Below are 25144 nucleotides of genomic sequence, written 5' to 3' on the forward strand. Positions count from 1 at the left end.
CAAGGCATTTTCCACTAATGAAAGTTTGTCAATTTAAAAGAGTCAATACAATTTTCTTACAACACCCAGGACAGTCCATTAATAAATACGTACAGTATATTAAATATTTAGAGGGTCTGCTGTTAATTCCATGTGAGCAAACTCTTATTCAGTTGTTAATTTGTATCTGTAAATGAACTCCTTACCTTCCTGAAAACCTCCCACCAGAGTCTTCTTCACATTTTTGCATACATCAAGAATTGTTGCTCCGATGTAAGCAATTTCAGGACCAAATCGAAAACTCTGAGAGAATGGAAACAAACTACTTTATAAAATCTTTCAGATAGAGGTGCATGTTAAAAGTGGTGCCTAATTTTTTGTTTCTGTTGAGATGCAAAGTATATGTAGGTTTCAACCCTACAAATAATTGACTTAAAGTTGCTTCTGTACTATATTAGAAATTCATCATGTGTTCTGCCCCAGTAAAAATTGTTAATTCAGAAGCATATTCAAAGAAAACACAAATATCAGGAGCTGGGCCCCTCAAACTACTTCAGACTTGTAAAATATAAGCAAGATGATTTCTAATAATGGAGTGTGAGCAAACAGTGAAAATATATACTCTGTACCTGGGCTTAGAAAATCAAATGGTGTAAGTACTACATTCTCTGCATATTTGTAAAAACTGGTTTTACTTACCTGGGTTAAGTAAAATATGTGTGTATGTGGAACTTCAGATAACGCATTTATGGCACCTCTGAAAGTATAGATTTGCTGGTGAGGGTCTCCTACGAGTATTTTTCCACACGGCTGTGACAAAACAATGTCAATGATTGCTTAAAAAGAACACAGAAAACAGCAAGAGTAAGGGAAGATGTTTAAAACATTAATTATTAAGTAAATGTCAAATTACTAATCTCCTGTAATAGTTGTAAGCTACAAGCCTATTAACGAGAAAAATGTTGTGCTCCTTTTAGGAAAATGTAAGGAAGGCATCAAGAACCGTACAGTAGGCAGGATAATTAAACTTATAAAACACAAAACGAATCTCTGGCCATGCATGCATATGTTCCCCTAGTCCAGTTTACAATTGTGTTTTGTAAAAGATAAATGATAGACAATATTTCTACCAAAATAAACAGAAAATGTATAACAATAGAGAAGCAGAATAAAACTTCAGAATTATAACTCAATTGTCTTGGTGTAGAGTTTGGGGTCCCTCAGATTCAGTTCCACAAGGCTACAGTGTTTATGTTCCTACCTAATTTTTTAAACAGAACCCAACCCTTGCAAATACAGTAGAACAATTCATTTAATTTCATGGCATGTTGGTGTTTTCATTCTGCCATATAAGGTTGTGTTTATATTGTAGATCTCAACTTTCTGAGGATGTCACCCAAAAGATTTATGACCAGGAGCATATTAGTAATTCTAGTCTTCAATTTTTTTTCTTTCATTTCTTGCTAAATATTTTGTTATAACAGACAAACACCTGAAGGTGTAAATTGGATATGTTTAGATGGTTCCTTTGTTAGCTGCATTTGATTATTTGCAGATAGTTAGGAAAGCAACAATTAATACAGGGGAATTTAACTAAAAAAAAATCAATTGAAGGTTTGGAATCTTAACAAGAAAATTAACTAAAATGAAGCCCAAAACCTCTGCTTAAATAATAACTGCTTCAATAATTGTCTCTTTCTGAAAATACTTCAAACCCTTTTTACCAGGCTTCATCAACAGCTAACTAGAGCAGGGGTAGGCAATGTCAGTCCTGGGGCCTCATGTATAAATGGTGCGTACACACAGAAATGTTGCGTACGAACGTTTCCACGCTCAAATCGTGATGTATAAAACCTAAACTTGGCATAAAGCCACACACATTTCCACGGTAACTCATACCTTGGCGTACGCAATTTCTCCGCTCGGTTTTGCAGACTGGCGGCACCCAGCGTCAAAGCAGTGCTACTGTTCCTGTGTGGTCACCCTTTCTTTCTTAGCTCCACATTCCTGACGCGGCTTTATAAATACACTGAAACTAACTGCTTATTGTTTATTAGTGTAATGCATCTGATTGTAATTAACCTGCAGCAATATAATGGTCCACGGAATAGCCATAGTATTCCAAATACCATAACTGCTTTAGCGTTGTAATTCTCACTGCATCTTCTTCTTCTTTCAGCTGCTCCCGTTAAGGGTTGCCACAGCAGATCATTTTTTTCCATATAACTCTCACTGTACCACTCGGAGTATTTATATCACTGTATCTGAGTGGGGAATCACAGCAGCAGCTGATCGGAAAGAGAATTATCGGTACACAGCATGAAGCAGACGCTGCCTGAGCCACAGCAAACGCTTTAGTCCCTGTACGGACTTCGCGGTTTAGAAACAGTTTCATCCCAAGAACTCTAAAGGCACTAAATCAGTCCATCAAGTGCTCCTAGTAGAACTGTTTGTACTTATAAGTACAATCACCTCAATGTAAACTTGCACTACAGTTATAATATTGCACAACCTGCGCCACTTTTTGAAGCGTGTATTTACATATGATGACGATATCATTTTTAAGATGAAATGCAGCAAAATATGTTGATTATATTATACAGATAAAACTTTAACTTCATTTAAATAATCTTTATTGTTAATAATTAAACATGTGAGGACACGGGTGCCGCAGCGCTAGCTAGTTCAGGGATTGTTCCTGCATTGCGTTGTATTCTTGCTGGTGCTGACGCGACACTGGAAGGATAGACGGATATAATAATTAAACATGTACTACGAAGATATTTCAATGTTCCTTAAAAGTTTTGAAGAATCTGCGTTTTAAGCTTACAGATGGCTTCACGTCTATATAGCTGATTGTGTGGCGATTGGGTTTTTGGAGAAAGAAAAGTAAGGACAGGAATTGGAGGTTAGTAAGTTTGAAAGAGACAGTACTTCTGTAATAAATTATTTTATCAAAGGTCGCGCATGGCGCCGCAAGCCTCTTGCGTGAGACTTGAACAAGCACTGCGCCACCGTGTTCCCATGTTTAATAACATGCTTTCATTCCTATCATCATGAAAAAGATATCACATATACATCTCAGTATTTTAATTATTCAGAGAGCTGTAATATCACGAATGTAATGGATTATGTGTCCTGTCGGAGAAAGAGAAAGCCCGTTTAAGAAGCAGGTAGTGATTCACACATGTCGAGTACATAGAAGATCAAATACAGAACAAAGCATTTAATGTGCCACTTTAGTTACAATGGGATTTGAGAAACTAGTAAATTAAACGATTTTAAGATGAAGTTTATGATGTTCTACTTTAATGGCAAAATAAACTACGTGATTAAAGTGGAAATTTCAAGATTAAAGTGGAAATTTCGTGCTTTTTTCCCCACTGTGTGCCTATTTTTTTTGTCTGTACACTAATAAGCTTTCATATGACACTCAGACGGTGGGCTACGACTCGCCTTTTCACGGCGACTTTGATATGTGATTTCTTTTTTATTTCGGGCACTGTGCGACTTTGTGAACTTGAGCCTTCGAGTTTCTCCGACACTCTGTCACTCGATCAACTTCCTTTTGTTGATTATACCACTGTTTAAACCAACAAATAGTACGTTTTTCCTTTGCCTTCACTTGGTATTCACTGAAATTCTTATATTTCCCCCCGTGCTTTTCCCATTGTCTTTTCACAGAAGGCTATTTATATTGATTTGCATATTCAAAGAGGCGTAATTCTGGGAGGAGTTGGGGCGGGACAGAAGGCGCGTGCACGTACGTTACTTTTCACACTGATCGGGATTTATGTAGTGGAAGAACGTGAAAGTTTGCGTACGTACAGATTCCTGCATCTGGATTTTTCTGTGCGTACGCACATTCCCGCTTTTGTGCTTACGCCATGTTATAGTGTGAGGTCTACGCACGGCATTCTACATGAGGCCCCTGGAGAGCTGCAGTGGTTACAGGTTTTTGTTCCAACCCAGTTTCTTAATGAGCAATCAATTATTGCTGATGAAACACTTATTGCTTAAGTGATAGTTTGATGCTTCATTTTAGTGGTCTCGCTTGTTAAGGTTCTCCACCCTTAATTGCTTATTTCAATCTTAAACTGCTGCATTCAGTGTTTTAATTTCTCCTTATTAGCAATAAGATGTAAAAGACAAAGCAGCCAGCAGTTCTCCAGCTAGCTTTTTTCCAATTACATCTGTGTGTGCTCATCATGCACTGTTTGATTTAATAAAACACTTAATAGACAGACTGAAAATGATCTGTTTTAGGCTTCAAATCATTTGGATGATATCCTTGGAAAGGAAAAAATTCTACGATATAAGAGCCTTACATTGCACAGACTAACAAGCCATAAAATTAAATAAGGTCTGAGATTGGCAATGATTGGTTTCTAATTAAGCAATTGGGTTGGAATGAAAACCTGTAGCCACCGCGGCTCACCAGGACCGACATTGCCTACCCCTGAACTAGAGTAATACAAAACCAATGAGGGAAGCTGCTCACACACACAGCATCAGGTTTGTAGTCAATTTACTAGATTTGTCTTCTTTAACTTTCTTTAATATATAGTACTGTACAATCCTAATCAAATGTTTTCTTTTTCATCATTAACATTCCATTTTCACTTTGAATATATAACCATGTAACAAGGTATTTTGTAACATTGGAAATTCAAACTTACTTTGGCCTTTTGGACATGAATGAAAAGTTTACATTCATGAACGGGAAATGTTTGTTCATATTTTTATTCCTGGATCCTGAACAAGGCTTCATTCCATAAAAGAATGTGAACATGAAGTAGTTCATTTTAGGAAGATCTCATATTGCACACATACCCATAACCCTTAGAGTCTGTCAATAATCTACTTGTATCTCTATTTGGACGAATAAAATAAATTACTTTATTGTTTGTCCACTGCAGTGATTGCAGATGTTGCTGATGGTATTAAATAGAATACTAATTGGAATGATTAATTGATATAGTCTACTAAATATTAAATCTTAGTCCTTTTCAATTTATAGCATTTATTCTTAAGAATTTAGCATTGTTTTTTTTTTGGACTGCAGCAAAATTACTATAGGTACTTCTCATACTGTGGTACCTGCAGAATTACAAAATCAGTGTAGTAAATGTATATACCTAGGAAAGACACTGGCATATGACATTGGAGTTAATGAGTTAAAACAGAATAGTTATTTCATACACCTAACATACCCGGAGTGCAATCTTGTGCTTCATCAATGAAAATAACATCATATTTGTGTAGGCACGGTCGAGAAAGTTGCCATAATTTTAGGTATCCTGGAGGGAAAACAACATGTGTCAATTATTAAATCTTTATAATGAGGTTTTGAAAACTCATGTCATTTAAATGAATTAGATTTAAATACCACACGGTTGTTAATTGCATTCTCTTTAAATTATAGAGCACATTTTTTCTGTCTTAACTTTTTTTATCCTTCCCATTTCATTGTAACCTACTTGTAATCTGAAAAGTTCAGCAGCTTCAAAACAAAATACAAGAGTCCCGCACTGAAATAAGAGCTTAATCTAAGTGATCTGTGGCACTTTAATATAAAATGACATTCTGGACAGAACTTGTATAGTGACTAAACAACCTGGAAAAAGCCAGACAACAGGCATTTAAACTGTTTTTGTTGATGCTGTTGAACACATATATAAATAAAGATTTTGAAACTGACATTTACCATCATGAGGCATATGAAAGGCTGACTCTCTCATTTCTTGTAATTGTTTCATCTTCTCCCATATACCATTTGCATCTTCAACAATCTTCTGCAAAAAACAAAATAATTTATAACAAAGCTTACAATTCTACTAACTTAGTTTATTCATTATACAAATAAAATGTATGTTATTTGACTTATATTATTTGAGGTATATCATACTCAAACTTGAAAACAAGTACTCTAAAGTGATAAAAGTAGATTATACTATTTCAAGAAAGATGTCTATTTAAACACTTTAAAAAAAAAAAAAGTTAAATCTTACTAGTTTTTCTGAGTGTAACACCATTTCAACCATTCCTTGTGTATTTTTGCAACGAACTGGGACATGCTCTGTGTTTATGATGTCATCTTTGGAAGCAAAGAAATTCTGAAGAGTCTGTGCGACACATTTTGCTTTTACAAATCCACCTCTTCCTTTAGGTAGAACCCAATTGAGACTGAAAGCCTTTAAGCCAAAGACATTAAGCTTCTTTAAACGTTGATACCTGGGAACAGAGCATCATTGGCAAGGAGAACAACAACACATTACTGTTGGAATAATTTTTTTTCATAAAATTCTATCCATTTAACTCAGAAGTTATAACTTTTTAGTATTAATGCTGTCTAAATATCCATTTCAAGCAACACCTCATTGATCACATTCATTACAAAATATTTCATGGAATTTTCTCTAACGTGGAACCTTGTCATAGCTCACCTTAATAGAAAGTCAGGTCAGGTCAGGGAGCATGCACTGGTGCAGCGCGTTGCCTCACCCATCACATGACGAAACAGCTCGGGATCCTGGTTTGCAACCCCCCTGGTAGACAAGGGGTCCAGTCCCACCCTCTAGAAATGACCATCTATCTGCTGCAGCCAGGTGTTACGTGGGTATCCCCTTGGCCTAGTTCAACCACTCAGGTCTTCAACAATGAGGATCCTGCGAGCCAGATCACCCTCTGGGAATCGCTGCACATGGCCTTAGTGCCGTAACTGACGCTTCCTCACAATGCAGGTAATGCTCCTCATTTGGGACTCCATGAGCAACCGCTCATTCAACACAAAGTCAAACCAGCGGTACCCAAAGATTCTTCGAAGAGACACAGTACTAAAGTAGTTCAGTTTTCATCTCTGGTCACTGGATAGCGTCCATGTCTCGCAACCTTATAGCAAGACACGAAGCTCCAGGACTCTAAATACTTGGACAATCCATCTACTGACTTCATAGAAAGAGTCACCAGAGACATGAATGTCACTGCCGAGGTAAGTAAACCTCGTCTTTGAATATGGCCTGTCACACCTATCATTTTTCTTTTATGTTACTCCCACTTACAATTTACATAGAGTAGAATACTAGAGTATATAAGGAGGTTCTGCCCATGATTCATAGCTACACAAAATATAAAGTGTGGTCGACAAAAATCTGTTGCAAGCTGAATGCTTAACAAGAGATGTGCGGGGAGATCAATTTTTGTAAAAAAACATGTTACTGTACATTACAGTTTTTGTGTTGACCCATTTTATAGTTCTCTGCAGTGACATATTCATTACTTCTGACTCATAATCACTTCATATGATGTAGTGCTGTATCTCACTATTTTATTGTGTTTGTTAAAATTTTCATTTTCATTTATCACTTTCAATATACTTCTTTGTTGCAAATATCAAATACAGCAAATATGTAAAAGTTGTGACTTTGTCCTCTTCTATTTTAAGTTATTGCTTGAAGCACATACTGTCAAACATTTTAAAATAAGTATATTTTTGAAAGTAAAAATGGTAATATCAATATTTACTGAAGGAATTAAATGTTTTGTTGCAGTGATTGAAAAAAACTATAAATATAAGCATTGCGCTAACAGAGTAAACCAAGTGCATAAACTAGTAATAAATGTGCAAAAGTAAATTAAAAAATCTGAGTATATAGTACATGTTAGTACAGACCACATGTGATGCAGTTTACTGTTACTGTTTAGTATCATAAAATAAAACAAATTAACAAAGATAATCATACACAAAAGAAAAAAAGAGAACATGCAATGCACAGACTTACCCAAGGCTTTACTTACCTTTATGATAACTTGTTGTTAGATAGAGTCAAGTACTACTAAGGATTTATATGGTAATAAGCACTTCCATTAAAGACTGGGATGTAAGGTTATAATGTAGTATAACTTAATGAGAACCCAGCCTCATTACAGTTTGTAGAAAATGTATTTAATCCATAATAGCAATCTTCAGTCAGGCGTAGTTACCAACATATCAATGTTGTTCAATTATATTGAAATATATATACATATATATATATATAAATATCTATGCATGGGAGTGTGTGTGTCTGAATGTCTGGCCCAGAAGTGCGAGGCGGTCCAGGTGCAAGGCTACAGCATGAAGCTCAAAGAACCGGCAAGGCAGCCCCAAGTTAACGAGTCGGAAGAAGAAAGAAGTACGAGGCTACAGCATGAAGCTGAAAGAATGCGACTCAGTCGGCAAAATGAAACCGACAAGGTAAGAGAAACGAGAAAGAAACTCACATAGCTGCTGATAGACAAGTGGGGGGCAAGCACATGTGCAAAATGAAACCGCCGACTCTGGATTTCAATTTTTTTTCTAACAATTTCAATAATTTCTAGGAGCCTGGGCTTCTTAAAGCATGGGCTTACACAGCTAGTGTGTGTATATATATTATATATACACACACACATATACATATACATAGATATATTCATTGTATTCGTAGTCTGAGTCCCGACCTGAATTGTGTGGGTGGTTACCTACCAAGTAACGCTTAACATTCCATGATCTGCTTCTCGCAACTGAAGAGGGCACCGTGGCAGATGTTTGGTGAATGGCAGACTAACCACAAGCGTTACCTCGTAGGTAACCACCCACACAATTAAGGTCGGAATTCAGACTACGAATGCAATGAGCGTAATTACTCCGGACCTACAGTCTGTCAAATACACGAACCACACACCGTGGCGCAGCATAAAGGGGCTTTGTCTCTGACGCTGACGTCCAAGGTTCGATCCCCGAGAGGGGAGCAGTACAGTGTGTATGCCTGATGAGCCCAAATGAGGGCAAAACACATGTTGTGTACTCTTTGCATTATTTGACAGTAAACTATGCAACATAGATATATATATATATTGTGATGGACGACCGGCTAAAGACTCCGGTCGCCAGCCCCAGGCCGCTAGGAGGAGCCCTCCGGACAGCATGATGGTGCCCCGAGTTCCAGCAGGGCCTCATGGACTTTGTAGTTTATATACACAGCCCTGTTGGATACCTTGGGGACCACCGGGAGTCGCTGTAGGGGGGCTAGTGGGCTCTTGCGTGCCCTATAACCCGGGAGTGCGTCACAGTCACGTGACCGGAAGAAACAACGTACTCCCGGGGTGATGAAGAGGACTGTTTACCCTGACCCGGAAGGAAACGGACTTGTGGGTTTTGCCAGGAACCATTTCCGGGTCAGGGGATATAAAAGGACTATGGGAAAGCCCAGACACTGAGTTGAGCTGGGAGGTAGGGTGGCGAAGTGTCTGGGCGAGGAGGATTGTGTTTATTATTGAGAGAGAATATTGTTTATGAATAGTGTAGTGGAAAGGGTGCTTTGTGCACGTGAAGACAAAAAAATAAATAAGTCTTGTGATTTTACAACGTGTCTGGAGTGGTACCTGAGGGTTCAAGAGGTGGACAAAGGGCTTATCTGCTACAATATATATATATATATATATATATATATACGTACTGGGGGCCTTGTCCGCCAAAGCCCCCAGTCTCTGTCGCTCGCATATGTGGATTTCACTTTCACCAAACAACAAATCTTTTAATTCTCACGGATACGCCTCTTCATTGGGAAGTAACACTACTTTTCCCAGATGGCAACACGAATTAGAAGATCTGATTCCTTTTCAGTCATGTTGGTGTTTATTTTAGAATGGTTTGTTGTTTGTCATAATATACTAATATTATTTATTTATTTAAATTGTTATTGACCTTCTGTAGTACTAGGGTGTTGCACCGTGTTAGCCATTACGGATGTAGTGAAAAGTTAAGCAAAATTACACCTTTTATTGGCTAACTAGAAAGATTACAATATGCAAGCTTTCGAGGCAACTGAGGTCCACCTTGCCTGAAGAAGGGGCCTGAGTTGCCTCGAAAGCTTGCATATTGGAATCTCTTTACTTACCCAATAAAAGGTGTCATTTTGCTTAACTTCTCACTTGACCTTCTTTAAAAAGGCAAATTTCCTTCTGGTGACAAAAAGTTCTATATCTATCCTGAGAAACTGTTGGGCAAATGTCCATTAAGATTCTTCACGGATTCGCTTAAGGGTGTGTTGTGCCTCCTCTCCCTTTCTCTGACCTCACCTTAAGTAACCATTCTGCAAAACTAATTGAGTGTCTGCCTGGGGGGGGTTGCCAACCAGGATCCCGAGCTGTTTTGTTATGTGGTTGGTGCAGCGAGGCACTGTACCAGTGCATGCTCCCCAACTTGACCTGACCTGACACAACATGCCAATTAAATTACGATTTAATAAATGCTTGAAGGAGAAGCAGATTTCTGGTTTCCCCAAATGCACCTTTAAGAAACCTTTATGTATTACATTAATACAAAATAACAGAAACTACCCTGGACAGGATGCTATTCTATTGCAAGGCTCACTTACAATTTGGAATTGTGAATTAACATGCACAACTTTGGGGATATGGGAGGACAACTGGAGACCCTGGAGAAAAACTCACTCAGACAAACTGTGCAAACTCCACACCCAGAACAACTGTTTGAGGGATTCAGACCCTGGACAAGGAATCCATGAGGATGCAGAATTTGCCACCGTTCTGCATGTAATTTAGTAATATAAAAAGTCAAATTCAACAAAAAGATTTAAAGAGTCTACCAACTGTTCTAATATATCAAATAAGGTATTTGAACATAAAATATAAAATTATTCCAGACAGGTTGCAGAGGTTGTAATGACAATGATTTACATTAGTGGTGGATCTTGCTTGCTAAATAAATATTTTAAAATTTTAATAATAGTGTAAAAGAAACCATTCAAAGATTTAACACGTTAATTGAGGGAACAGGATCACCCATATACCCCTCCTATGGTCTTACTTACTTTTTTCCTACTGCCTGATAAGCCATGGAATGAATGGTCCTGCAGTCTACATTTGGAGGAAACGTACGAGCAGCCTGCTCTGCTACTGACTTGTTAAAAGCAACATATAAGAAATGAAGATGGGGTCTCTGCTGGGCATATTTAATTAATGTGAAAGTTTTCCCAGTACCTAAAAAAAAAAAAAAATACATTTAACACAATTAGAAGCATGAGAGCATTAATTATCATCCTACAGGTGTATAGACATACCTTACCTTTTCACAGTTTTAATTTAATGTATACTATAGAACTGACTGGAAGATTGTCCACACTACATTTAATCGGCCAAGCTAGCTTTCATTTGCTGGAGGCACCTCAGCACATTTGCATGTAAAATGCATTTGTTTGGATGAAAAGACCTTTAAAAAGTTGCAAAATAGGACGATGAAACAAATAGTACAAAATAAAATCATAACTAGCTATAGAAATGTTACCAAACAAATCTCAAAAAATGTACTTGTGAAATTTTTCTAAAGAAAATAAGTCCAGCTATTTTGCTGCTTTACAACCTACTTGCAACTTTTATCTCCCTTTTCCAAGAACATGTGCTAATTTACTCACCTGCAAATGCCATGATTTTCACTATATGCCCATCTGAAATATCATGATTCAGGATTTTTTTCTGCTCATGGGTAAATGAAATTTCAGACACTGGCATCACACTGAAATAAAAAAAAGCATTTTGCAATGTGAAGTTTGCTATGATGGCTAAGCAGAACACCTAGACAAACCATCCATCCATCCATCCATTTTCCAACCCGCTGAATCCGAACACAGGGTCACGGGGGTCCGCTGGAGCCAATCCCAGCCAACACAGGGCACAAGGCAGGAACCAATCCTGGGCAGGGTGCCAACCCACCGCAGGACACACACAAACACACCCACACACCAAGCACACACTAGGGCCAATTTAGAATCGCCAATCCACCTAACCTGCATGTCTTTGGATTGTGGGAGGAAACCGGAGTGCCCGGAGGAAACCCACGCAGACACGGGGAGAACATGCAAACTCCACGCAGGTAGGACCCGGGAAGCGAACCCAGGTCCCCAGGTCTCCCAACTGCGAGGCAGCAGCGCTACCCACTGCGCCACCGTGCCGCCCACCTAGACAAACCAGCTCTAGTGAAATCTAATGTAATGTTTCTCTGATCTGGGATCAAGATGGATCTAAAATTTGATGAACTTCATATTTGATGCAATTGCTTGCATTTGGGTAATTAACACGAGATGACATGAGAATGTCTTCTCTGACTAGCATAGCCTCACTTCCTTCTTTAATGACCTATTCCTCTGATACATGTGCTTACCCTTTTCTGTTTTCTTTTATGCTATAGTATAAAAGGTGTAAAGCATGATACAATATTCATCCAATAAGGAAGAAAACGCTTCACTAGCTTTGGGGTTCCTCACATTACAAATGGAGTCCATTATTAGTCAATAAGATGGCCTCCAAATAGCACAATGGCATTACATCCACGCTATGTGAGTCCTTAATGTTTGGAGAGAAGTTCATATCATTGTATTACATACAAAGAATAGTCCCCTCTTTAACAGCAATCTGGTCCTCTATTTTCCTTAGAAGACCTCAAATCTGTTCTTGGACAAAAAACAAAGATGACATTCTGTAGTGCAGCATCTATAAATCTTGGTCTTAAAATTAGTATAAATCAGGAAAAAGCAGATTAGACTATGTTTTCTGGCTGGTTAGTATTTAAGTATTCTATAATCCAAAAAGCTGTACCCTCTTGTCTTTTGTGGAAAGGAGTAAAATACAGCTGGGTTGTTGGCTGCCAATTTTTCACAATAGGAGAATAACACCAACCATGCTCTAAAAGAAATATGGACTCATATGCTTTTGTTTAATTTCTGTTATCAGCTCTCTGAATGCTGGGAAATTAATCAGATGTGTGGTTCCGTGCAGTGGTAAGAAAACTGTATCTCTAAGAGTAAAGTGCATCTTACTTGAAGTCCAAAAGGACTCCATCTGGCTATAGTTCATATTAGTAAAATTTAATGCAAATCAACCTGACAAAGCTGTTCATTCAGTATTAGTACTCTGACTAATCATAATGTGAAAGTTAAAAAAAAAGTAACATGTAGCTTTATTATAAATATTGAATACTTATTTACCATATCCAAACTTTCCTCATAGATGAGGTGAAGTTGACTTTCAATTCCCACTTATCCTTAAGACTATTTTTCAGTATAATAGAAACCTTTCTATATTAACACTCTTTAATTTTCAATCCATACTCTGATTTAGTTCCTTGACTCTTTGATTTCATATTTAAGTCTGACTCTGAAGATGCATGGTAAGATTTCATTGCGGAAAAAAAAATGAAAAAAGTTGTTAAAAATATAAAATTCATGATTAAATTTGAAATGATACTACTGATGTTTATGAATGGACGTGTCTTTTAAGAACTTACCAGTAAATAACACCTGCTTGCTACAGATCTAAGAAAATAACATTTTATGGCATATCACAAATGTGAGCACAGGGGCATTGTTCCCGGTACAATGGTGTGACTGGAGAAGGGGTTGCACCATCTACAATCACAATTTCCGCTCATGTTGTCAGAGTAGAGAAGTTCCCATGATGTCATATCCAGTATCTCCTCTCTTCTGAACTTCCACTCCAGACAAAATAAAAGATGAACCTCACAAGTAATAATTGTCATTTGACAAGGAAGCAATCAAGTTGAGTGCACCTCCATAACCCGACCAGCTATATGCTAAAGACCCTAGGACTTTATCTAAACAAACAACCTTCAATTAAATAAGAAATCCATGTGTAGGAACCCAACTCCTTTTTATGTCATTTTGTGCTTCTTTCGCACACATTGCTATACTTACCCATTTCTGTCTCTTCCTTTAACTTGATTTGAACCTTCAGTTGGTTGTTGAAGCACATCAAAGCTGAATGGTGTATTCTCCATCAGGTGCAAAACATAATATAGATTGTAATGGAACCTTGTTGGATAAAAAATGCATAATTATAAAGCGGGTGTAAACACTGTGAAGGTTTCAAGCCCCATAAGTATATGCACAAGTAAAGCAAACTCTGACGGTATATTACTGTATTTGATGAAAATCAACTGAATAAAACTAACATTTTTATTTTAAAATTATGTGGTTATTATAGTAAAGGTGGCAAAACAGGTATGTCTAAATTACTGTTTTTTAAGACAAATTACCTATTTATGGGGAGAAAAAAGTTTATTTTAGCTTTTACAAATAATTCAGTTTAACTGGAAGACGAGAAAGGGAGAGAACACAAGCAGTGTCCTCTGAGTCATATGGATTGCAGGCACTGTACCTTCTTTTAGAGTACAGTACCTTGCCAGGTCACTGCAAATTTAATTTCAGTGGGGTTTCACTGGCTCCAAAAATGCGGAAATAAGCACCATATTGCTGCTTTGTAAGTGTCACTAATTATGACAGATGATTCTCAGCAATATTGATTTTAAAACTTGCATTCTTAACCAAGCACATTTTTGTTTAGGCAAAGTATAACAAGCAACTAATGATGTTGGTCAGATTAATGTATTAGACCAGCACTCTTCTCACATCTAGAAAGTGTTTCAAAATGGGAATGATATTATTGAGAAAAGCAGCTTCAAGGCCAGTCAAATGAATGACACAGAGCTAAATATTTGTGGACATTTCAAGCTCATTAATCCTTTTAAGAATACTTTTTATAATTGGGTGTGACTGTTGGCACGTGTCTTCTGCTCATGAGTCCTGCATAAGAATTAGCAGATTACAAGTAGGGCTAGAGTACACAATAAATTGATTATCATTGACATACTGTAGGTATGCTTGGAAAGGGCTTGTTAATCTATAAACAGTCACAGAATGTACCTGCACAGTCTGAGACTGACTGCTACATAGCAAATAATTCACAGAGTGATATGGATAATTCCAAAGGCAATAGAAAAGCTCTCAATGAAGAGAACAATTAGACAAATTTAACTTTCTAACCCCATGTGGAAAATATGGACAGTATACATTGTAAATTACAATATACATTGAAAAAGCAAGTATGCAGTGAATAATAACTACATGTAAAAAAATTACTCCTTTACTATTTACAGTACGTTTACCATACCTGTTGCTGATGTTGACTCCAATTTTTCTCATTGCAAAGAGCAAAACTGCTATGTGATACAAAACTTCTGAAATCCCAGCTAGACTGAGGGTGGAGCTTGGTTGGTTCAAAACAGCCACCAGTCTCTGGATGTCTCTGACTCCATCCGAAAGTAACACGATAACCACCAAAACAACCCAGACATACTGTTCCTTGAAGAAAAAGAATAAACAAAACATGGATTAGACAAAATTATCCTGCTAATAAAACACAACATAAATGAAATACAGATTAAAATGCAAAAATCCCTACTACAGTTAAACAAAATAGAATGGTTCCAACTAAAAATAAATACACAAATACAGTAATACATGCTTATATACATGTAACTTAGTAATCAGAGCAAATATACCACACCGGAAATTAAAGCAGGATGCACTTGTATCAGAGGGTGACTATTATTTTTGAACTAAGCTGAGCAATACTTTCTGAAAATATTATGATAATTAAATGTAACATTATATATATAACATCATGCCTTTTCTCTGCTTACTGTAAAGTTTTAAATATAGCTTTAATTAAAACATATGCTTCCAAAGGGAAAGGAGAGAAAAATATGTTTATGTATATGTTAAGAAATATGTAAACCTTTCAACAGCTTACACCTTCGGATTCTGATGACAGCTAAATAGAAAACATGCAGGTGTCTAAATACATAAATCAAGCCTTAAAATTAATTTTCAAAATTCGGGAGAATATCCCCCTTTAAAGTTAATACTAGGGGGGATTACAGACTGTGTGGGGGAATAGGGTTGGAGGTAAAACCCACAGTTTAATAAGCACTTTAAAAAAGGCTCAAGTATGAATATACATGTTATAACTTGCTCTTTCTGATGTTTACTGTAGATTATAACATTTTGAGTAGATAAAGATAGCATCCAGACTTTTAAATAATTTGTTATTTCTGCTATTCTAACTTTAAATAATTAATTATTTTATTTTGCATATAGAGATTTCCACTCAGATTTAGCCAAAAATCCAGAGTTGCCATGAAAAAACTGCATGAGCAGAGTAATACAAAACAATTCACAGAATGTATAATAAAATATACGAAGAAAAATAAGTTGTTTTTTAAAATGTTTTCATCTATACCATACTGGTTTTCCTGTCAGAGTATAATTTTCTGTAGCTTTAAGACATCTGAGCGGTCATAAGCCTGAAAGTGTGAATGCAGTTTATTTGATAACTTTGAGATATTTAGTTGAAATATAGTTAACATATCCATAGCTTAGGTGGCACTGTAGTGTACAGTGATGAGCACTGCCACTTTACTGATCCAGCAAAGTGTAAAGTACTTTACTGATCCAGTAAAGTGTGAGTATGCGTGTGAGTGGAAGCCACGAAAAACTGGTACCCTATCCATACACCTTTCCTGCATTGTGTCCAGTGCTGCCATGACTAGCTCTTGCTCCCTGCTCTTCTGAATTGGAGTAAGTGGGTTTAAGAATGACTATGTAGATGTTAGTGAATCTCTATATTAGTTTGCCAGTGAACATAACACATTTTCTTTGAGATTGACATGAACTATTACAAGACCATAAGATAAAATTAAGGTGAATTGTGTTATCATAAGGGAAAGCATCCTACAAAGTCATTACTTTTCTGCTGAAATGTCCTTCTTTTTAAGTTAAGTGGCTGCCTTAACTGTAGGTACAGTGGTGTGAAAAACTATTTGCCCCCTTCCTGATTTCTTATTCTTTTGCATGTTTGTCACACAAAATGTTTCTGATCATCAAACACATTTAACCATTAGTCAAATATAACACAAGTAAACACAAAATGCAGTTTGTAAATGGTGGTTTTTATTATTTAGGGAGAAAAAAAAATCCAAACCTACATGGCCCTGTGTGAAAAAGTAATTGCCCCCTGAACCTAATAACTGGTTGGGCCACCCTTAGCAGCAATAACTGCAATCAAGCGTTTGCGATAACTTGCAATGAGTCTTTTACAGCACTCTGGAGGAATTTTGGCCCACTCATCTTTGCAAAATTGTTGTAATTCAGCTTTATTTGAGGGTTTTCTAGCATGAACCGCCTTTTTAAGGTCATGCCATAGCATCTCAATTGGATTCAGGTCAGGACTTTGACTAGGCCACTCCAAAGTCTTCATTTTGTTTTTCTTCAGCCATTCAGAGGTGGATTTGCTGGTGTGTTTTGGGTCATTGTCCTGTTGCAGCACCCAAGATCGCTTCAGCTTGAGTTGACGAACAGATGGCCGGACATTCTCCTTCAGGATTTTTTGGTAGACAGTAGAATTCATGGTTCCATCTATCACAGCAAGCCTTCCAGGTCCTGAAGCAGCAAAACAACCCCAGACCATCACACTACCACCACCATATTTTACTGTTGGTATGATGTTCTTTTTCTGAAATGCTGTGTTCCTTTTACGCCAGATGTAACGGGACATTTGCCTTCCAAAAAGTTCAACTTTTGTCTCATCAGTCCACAAGGTATTTTCCCAAAAGTCTTGGCAATCATTGAGATGTTTCTTAGCAAAATTGAGACGAGCCCTAATGTTCTTTTTGCTTAACAGTGGTTTGCGTCTTGGACATCTGCCATGCAGGCCGTTTTTGCCCAGTCTCTTTCTTATGGTGGAGTCGTGAACACTGACCTTAATTGAGGCAAGTGAGGCCTGCAGTTCTTTAGACGTTGTCCTGGGGTCTTTTGTGACCTCTCGGATGAGTCGTCTCTGCGCTCTTGGGGTAATTTTGGTCGGCCGGCCACTCCTGGGAAGGTTCACCACTGTTCCATGTTTTTGCCATTTGTGGATAATGGCTCTCACTGTGGTTCGCTGGAGTCCCAAAGCTTTAGAAATGGCTTTATAACCTTTACCAGACTGATAGATCTCAATTACTTCTGTTCTCATTTGTTCCTGAATTTCTTTGGATCTTGGCATGATGTCTAGCTTTTGAGGTGCTTTTGGTCTACTTCTCTGTGTCAGGCAGCTCCTATTTAAGTGATTTCTTGATTGAAACAGGTGTGGCAGTAATCAGGCCTGGGGGTGGCTACGGAAATTGAACTCAGGTGTGATACACCACAGTTAGGTTATTTTTTAACAAGGGGGCAATTACTTTTTCACACAGGGCCATGTAGGTTTGGATTTTTTTTCTCCCTAAATAATAAAAACCATCATTTAAAAACTGCATTTTGTGTTTACTTGTGTTATATTTGACTAATGGTTAAATGTGTTTGATGATCAGAAACATTTTGTGTGACAAACATGCAAAAGAATAAGAAATCAGGAAGGGGGCAAATAGTTTTTCACACCACTGTATATCTACTGCCATTTTTTTTAATGCTTGAGCTGGCTGTGGTAAGGAGTGCTGCCAACTACAAAGGCTATACAGTACGCTTACATGATCCATATAGACCTACGTAAATGACCTATACACAGTCCATGTCTAGCCCTACTGCAGCAATGACCAATGTTAGTGAATTTTCTCTATTACTGTGTCAAATAACAGTTTTATTTTCAAAAGGGATTTTACTACTGCTAACTGGTAAAAATGAAAATACCGGAGACGTAAGCTGAAATGTTTTTCGGTGATCTGCTGTTCACCAGGCATTTCAAATGATCATTGTTGCTGTAGCCAAGGTTAGCTCATGCAGATAATACTACTCAATTTTAATCCCAACCAAAAGGGATGCTGTGGCACCCTCTGCACCCCATGTCCTTGAGCATTTTTCATTATTTATTTGTGTCACTGAGTTTACTTTTCAAATTAAGGTTTAAAGTCAGTCAGAAATGATGATCACATATCTTAATGGACAGCCTTAAGTTGCCAGCAGTTAGTTTGTAAAATTGAAAAGGTGCGAAACTGAATATGAATTCATGAAACGATCCAAGTCAATTTCACAAATTTTAGTTTTGATGTTAGCACAAGAATATACTTCAATCTGTTTTAACCTCTTCTAAAGCACAGTTTAAAAAAAGGGTACCGCACCCCAGCTTTGATTCTTCCAGTGCAGTCAGCCAAACTGCAGCTCCATGCTCCAGTCAAGAGCAACTGCACCAGGTGGGGCATATGGATAGGAGATTAACAAAATGTACACAATGAAAAAATGTATTAATTCCCAAGTAATAAATTACGCACAATTATAAAATAGCTGTTTGAAAAAGATGTTGAATATTTTTGCAACAACCAAGAAAGATTGCTAATTAATATGTGCACTGAATTGGCACATTAAGTAATTGCTTAATTTGCGCAGGATACCCACAATCCTGGACCGAATTTCAAGTCCTGATAAACTGTTCAGTCTTAAAGGCTCAATGTCATAACCAATGATCTTTGAGTAGCACCCATTTTATCTTGTAGTGTGTCAAGGCTGAATGAGGGAATCAGATGCCAACATGAATCGCTTTTTAATAAAGAACCCATACACAACCCCCACAAGGGTACAGAGTCATCCTTTAAATGTAATGGACATGGCTGTTTGTCTGTCTATCCTCCATCCATTGTGCTAGCTACCTTCAGTTCAAAGTTGTATGGTGCCAGTGCAAGTCTCAGCAATTACAGTTGTGATCCAGCTATAGGTGGGGTGCCACATTTAAGCACATCCACACTTACTCACCCAAAGCTAGTCTGAAGTTTCCCAGAAAACTAACCTGCATTCCTCTGGGGTGTAGAAGGAAATCAGACTTCCAGGGGAAAAGCACATAAAACAGATGTACGGACAATAATCCAGCTACACTTGAAACAAGTAAAACTTATCTAGGAAGTCTAGTCTAGTCTATATGTTTATTCCAAAATAAAATTTATGGAGCAGTGTTAAAAAAGTCATCCAGACCTGAATGAGAATAGACCCGTCTAACGATACAATATTTAATGTATTAACAGAAGTAGAAAACTGAAGAGATAATTATTTTTTGGAAATGAGATATTACTATTTAAAGTATTCTGAATAATCTTGGAATTTACTAATTTATGGTGCACTGATATAATAATGTTTGCATTTTGTTTTTTTTAGCATTGACTGTAGGCAATATTTATTTTTTAGTCACAAAATAAAAAAAATGTCACTAAAAATATGGTACACACATATGGCATTAAGTTAAGTAATTCGCGATAATCATCCATCCATCCATCATCCAACCCGCTATATCTTAACTACAGGGTCACAGGGGTCTGCTGGAGCCAATCCCAGCCAACACAGGGCGCAAGGCAGGAAACAAACCCCCAGGCAGGGCGCCAGCCCACCACAGGGCACACACACACAACCACACACACTAGGGACAATTTAGGATGGCCAATGCACCTAACCTGCATGTCTTTGGACTTTGGAAGGAAACTGGAGTACCCGGAGGAAACCCATGCAGACACGGGGAGAACATGCAAACACCACGCAGGGTGGACCCGGGAAGCGAACCCGGGTCTCCTAACTGCGAGGCAGCAGCACTACCCACTGTGCCGCCCCACAATAATCATATTTTTTTAAAATAAAACCTACTCTAAAATTACCCCCGAATATATAAACCTTTCCAATACATTATGACATGCATGAATCCCACCCTTATAAAAATGAAATACAGGCACTGATATTTCTAGTATTTTAAAGAATTCTTCAGCAAACTCAGTTCAACAGAGGTACATACCTTTTCGTCTTTATTAAGTTCTGGCATTATGTTCTGCAAGCTGATTTCAGCCTGAACAAATAGTGTATGACCTTTCAAACACTCGTATACTGCCTCAGGTTGAACACGAAAGTTTTGTTTCATCGTGGATACATATCTTCAAAAAAAAACAAAAAACATTTTTTAAAAAAGTCATACAATATTGCCATTTTATAAAATGAGGCAGTAGGCACAGCAGGAAGAGACACTTTCATATATTACATTGCTTTGGATACTAAACCCAGAACAGAAAGTCTAGCAAGGAAATGTTTAAAAAAAAAAAAAAAAAGTGTGCAAATTAGGTGAGGAAAGGTTTTATGTTCATTAAATCAGCCATGTCTTTGGAAGCTTAACATCGAAAGTTGGGTCTCTGCAGAGTTTCTCTCTTTTCATGAATTTCAGAATTGCTATATTGTTATACTCTGTAAATTACATCTGGAACTATTGATAAATTAATAGAGAGGAAAAGGACTCTTTTTATAATAGTAGACACTAGCCTATTTATATCATAAGCAATAACAGAAGGTGAAAATATACATCGACTCACTCATTTTCTATACTCAATAAATATTGAACAATGTCACAGACAGTGCTGTAGAGTCAGTACACAAAACATTTGACTCAGACAACTCAGTTTTTTGGTACCTCCAAATGGCAACTACTTAATTTGTAATTTAAGCAAATATATAGTACTGGTCAAAGGTTTGGGGTCACCCAGAAATTTTCAAGTTTTCATAGAAATTGCAACCTTTTTTATCAAGATACCATTAAACTGATTTAAAAATATAGCCAAGGCATTCCTTGTGTGTATAATGACCATTGCTGGTTAAAATAGTGATTTTTAATGTGTTATTTACATATGGCTGCAAAGCCCAATTTCCAGCCTCAGTTCCTTCAGTGTCCTAATGGTACACTCCCTTAGCTTACCCTTGATTAGTCATGTGTTAATGCTAATTGGCTATTAGAGGAACCTTTCTAGCTCTATTAGCACCACTAAAACATGTTATTCTTTTTACTTGTGTTACAAAGTACTGACATTCCTAAATTTCTTGGTTCAAAATGGCCAAAATGAAACAGTTTTCTTTAAGAAACATGTCAGTCTATTTTTTTGCAGTATGAAGGTTATTGAATGTGACAGATTGCCAAGACATTGAAATTTCATACAAATGTGCCTACAAATGTGTCTTGAGTGAAGAGGGCAAACTGGGTCTAACCAGGACAGAAAAAGAAGGGAATGCCTAGATGGGCAACAGCATAAGAGGAGAAGAAAATCAAGAGTGTGTAGCATGAGAGACAAATGCCTTACAGGTCCTCAGTTGTCTTCTAAACTAAAAACACACCAAATACAAGTGTTGTCTGTAAGTAAGCATAATCCATACTCTTTTCCAGTCACCTTCTGTTCAATGTGTGTTCTTTTGGGACTTTGTTTATTTAGGATTGCTTTTTAGGCAACTCCTTTTTACTGTTTTTTTTGCTCCGTGAAGCCTTCCTTTTCATTTTTCTATTACTTTTTTTTTGTTAATAAATCTTTGATAAAGATCTTTTTGAGGCCCTTTTCTTTACAAGCTGATGTTTCTGGCGACTGTGCTACTTGTAGGACTTTTTGATATATTTTTAGAACTTCTTTTGAAGGTTTCAATCCCTTTTGGCCTGCGGTAGATTAGTGGAGTTGGCCTGGACAGTAAAGCCTATAAGTGAAGCCTTTTGGAGGCCTTACTCACCAGGTTTTGGATTCTAGTTTACTTTTACAGCTTTTTTGCTTTTTAAAAACACAGTTGAAACATGAGCACAGATGTGGATTGAAATCTTTTGAACAAATACATGTGTTGAATATGAAATATTTGTGCCTTACTATTGTCTCCAATGACAGCCACTGTTGCAGTGGTTCTAAGGGTATGTTCCTGTGTGATACCATGACAGATTAGGAAAAAATTGGTTTTTAGGTTTTGTTATCACTGGCTTTGTTAGTATACTTGGGTACAGCAATTCAACATGCTTTGTTAATACTACTAGTACTTTGCCATTCTATATGCACAAAGCGTTTAAGATCTTGATGAAGCAAATGCTGCAGTCTTCTGAGAGACAGCTCATTATAGTCCAGGGCACAAATAGGATGCAAAGAGATTTCTAATTTCAATTTTGTATGTAACAACTGAGCTTAGGACATCTTTGGTATAAGCCAAACACTGCACATCATCAAAAACTAGGCCTGGACCAATATTAATTTTTCATAACTATAATGACATCGATACATGGGCAGAAAATATGGCTGATTACGTTTTCCTAGAAAAAATGAAAAGAAAAAAAGTGTATAATTTTTTTTTTTATACAGTGTTTTTTTAATGCACACGAACCACAGAGACATCTGACATTTGTCATTCTCTCTTCAGTGCAGGTGCTGTCAGCACAAGTGTGTAACTGTTAAACTGATGCTTATAAAAAAGATAATAATATAGTCCATGTTGACTTAAATATGAAGAGTAAACTTCACTGACAACAAAGCTGTTATATTATGCACTCTAATCTGTTGATTATATGAAGAAATTTTTAGTGAATTAATGAACGAATAAATCAGTGCAAACATGCACATTTTGTTAGATGTGTGCATTAATGAAATCAATAAGTTGAAATATATTTATCAGCATATATGTAAGTATAATATTTACTATGTAATATAGATTATTATTATTATACAACCAGGGATGTGCTTGCCAGGGACTTATACATTTTTATTTATTTTTAATATTTTTTTGGCTTTAAACAATTCACCAGTTTGATTTGCACATACAGTTTGAAAATACACTGAGCTGATGACAAACACAGCAGGTGGGTGGTTGTGCATTTATTAATAAATACATTGCCTCATTAAGCAATTGCTGTAATTTGCCAAAGATTGAAAGACAGATAATCCCCAAGGGGAAATTCACAAAAGCTAAACCTTCATAAAGCTAAACCTCTGCTCTTTCAAAACCTGATAAGACTGGGCAATTTAAAATCAGACCAAATAATGACCTGCATGTCGCTTTGAGAAGAAAATAGACACATAAATAATGGCAAATAATTATGTGAAAATTCTAATAATGTAACTGCTCTATAAAGCAATTGCTGCAGGATAAAGTGCCAATTGTGTACTGTAGCTAAAAGAAAAATGTTTGCTGCTTTTTACTGGATAGGTGCCTGACGTCTGAAACAAATACAACTTTACTAAAAGGGTGAAAACCTTGTGCACACTTGGTGTAGGCTTTGCAGTGGGCATTTTGGCAGTTGGGAAACTTAGAAAAACATGAAATACTGTATAGCATTTTAACAGGAAAACTGGGAACTTCAAGTAAATTAATGACTATGCATCCTCTAAAAATTTGCCTTATTGTCAGTTCCATGGATGATGCATGTGGGTGAAGTTTAGTGTTTAGAAGAACAAGAAATTGTTTACCATGCATATTTTTAACAGTCAATTAGTTTACTATCATTGTGCATATCAAACTAGAAAAATAACATGATAAACTTGCTTTGCATAGAAGAGTTTCAGCATCATTAATATCTATGCAGGTTCAACCAATACTGATGCACATGTGGAGACCAAATATCAACTTAATGTATCGGTGCCTTATATTATCACTAGGGCCCTATCAAAAATACACCATCCTATCGTGAAACATGGCAGTGGAAGCATCATGCTGCGGGGATGCTTCTCTGCAGCTGGCCCTGAAAGGCTTTTGAGGATAAAATAAATGCTGGAATATACAGGGAAATCCTTAAAGAAAACTGGAAGCAGTCTGGGAAACAACTTGGCGAAAGACAATTTGGCGACATCCTTTACCAGTTAGTTAATAGTTAGGTTCAAAGAGATTTTTTAATTACATTTAAATGACAACATGATTTAAAATGTTGAAAATAAATTCTGCAGATGGAACAAACTCTATCTTACATTATCTTCTGCAACCAAAATTGCTAATCCTTTATATAAATTGTATTGATTGTAATCGTATGATAATGTTATTTAGAATATAAAAGGTGACCTGCAAGTACGGCTTAAGGACTATCTTTACTCTCTCAACGTATTGGGACTCTCATAAAGCAGGTGATTCTGTGGATTTTCCGGCACCCTACGTTGTCATTTAAATATCATTAACAAATCTCTTTGAACCTAACTATTACCTAACTGGTAAAGGATGTCGCCAAGTTGTCTTTTCGCCGAGTTGCCCCAGAACGGAAATGGACAATCTTAATATCATAGAGTGGCTGAGTCAGAGTTCAGATCACAATCCAGATGAGAATTTGTGTGCTGGATTTGAAACTGGCTGTTCATTCAGGGTACCCATGCAATATGACTGACCATGAGCAGTTTTGTAAAGAAGAGTGATGAAAAAGTACAATGTCCAGATATGCAAAGCTGACAGAAACCTGTCCACACAGACCCAATGCTATCATGGTTGCCAAAAATACATCTACGATGGATGAAAACATATGTGAGCAATTATTATATATTATATATTCATAATTAATTTAG

The 25144-nt window shown here is 36.9% G+C and overlaps 1 protein-coding gene across 2 annotated transcripts in view; it reads right to left on the minus strand.

Annotated features, from left to right (window-relative positions):
• The window catches only part of fbxo18 (F-box DNA helicase 1), a 77170-nt gene that overhangs the window by 34607 nt on the left and 17419 nt on the right, over positions 1-25144 (minus strand). For both annotated transcript variants that reach the window (XM_028814213.2, XM_028814229.2), the window contains 10 exons: positions 20617-20752; positions 14986-15176; positions 13731-13847; positions 11436-11536; positions 10836-11004; positions 5991-6213; positions 5687-5774; positions 5193-5279; positions 679-815; positions 186-282 (listed from right to left, as the gene is read on the minus strand). In XM_028814213.2, the coding sequence (XP_028670046.1) occupies positions 186-282; positions 679-815; positions 5193-5279; positions 5687-5774; positions 5991-6213; positions 10836-11004; positions 11436-11536; positions 13731-13847; positions 14986-15176; positions 20617-20752 (1346 nt within the window). The remainder of the gene's footprint in view (positions 1-185; positions 283-678; positions 816-5192; positions 5280-5686; positions 5775-5990; positions 6214-10835; positions 11005-11435; positions 11537-13730; positions 13848-14985; positions 15177-20616; positions 20753-25144) is intronic.

This window comes from Erpetoichthys calabaricus, chromosome 1, assembly GCF_900747795.2.
Source record: "Erpetoichthys calabaricus chromosome 1, fErpCal1.3, whole genome shotgun sequence".
Lineage (NCBI taxonomy): Eukaryota > Metazoa > Chordata > Cladistia > Polypteriformes > Polypteridae > Erpetoichthys > Erpetoichthys calabaricus.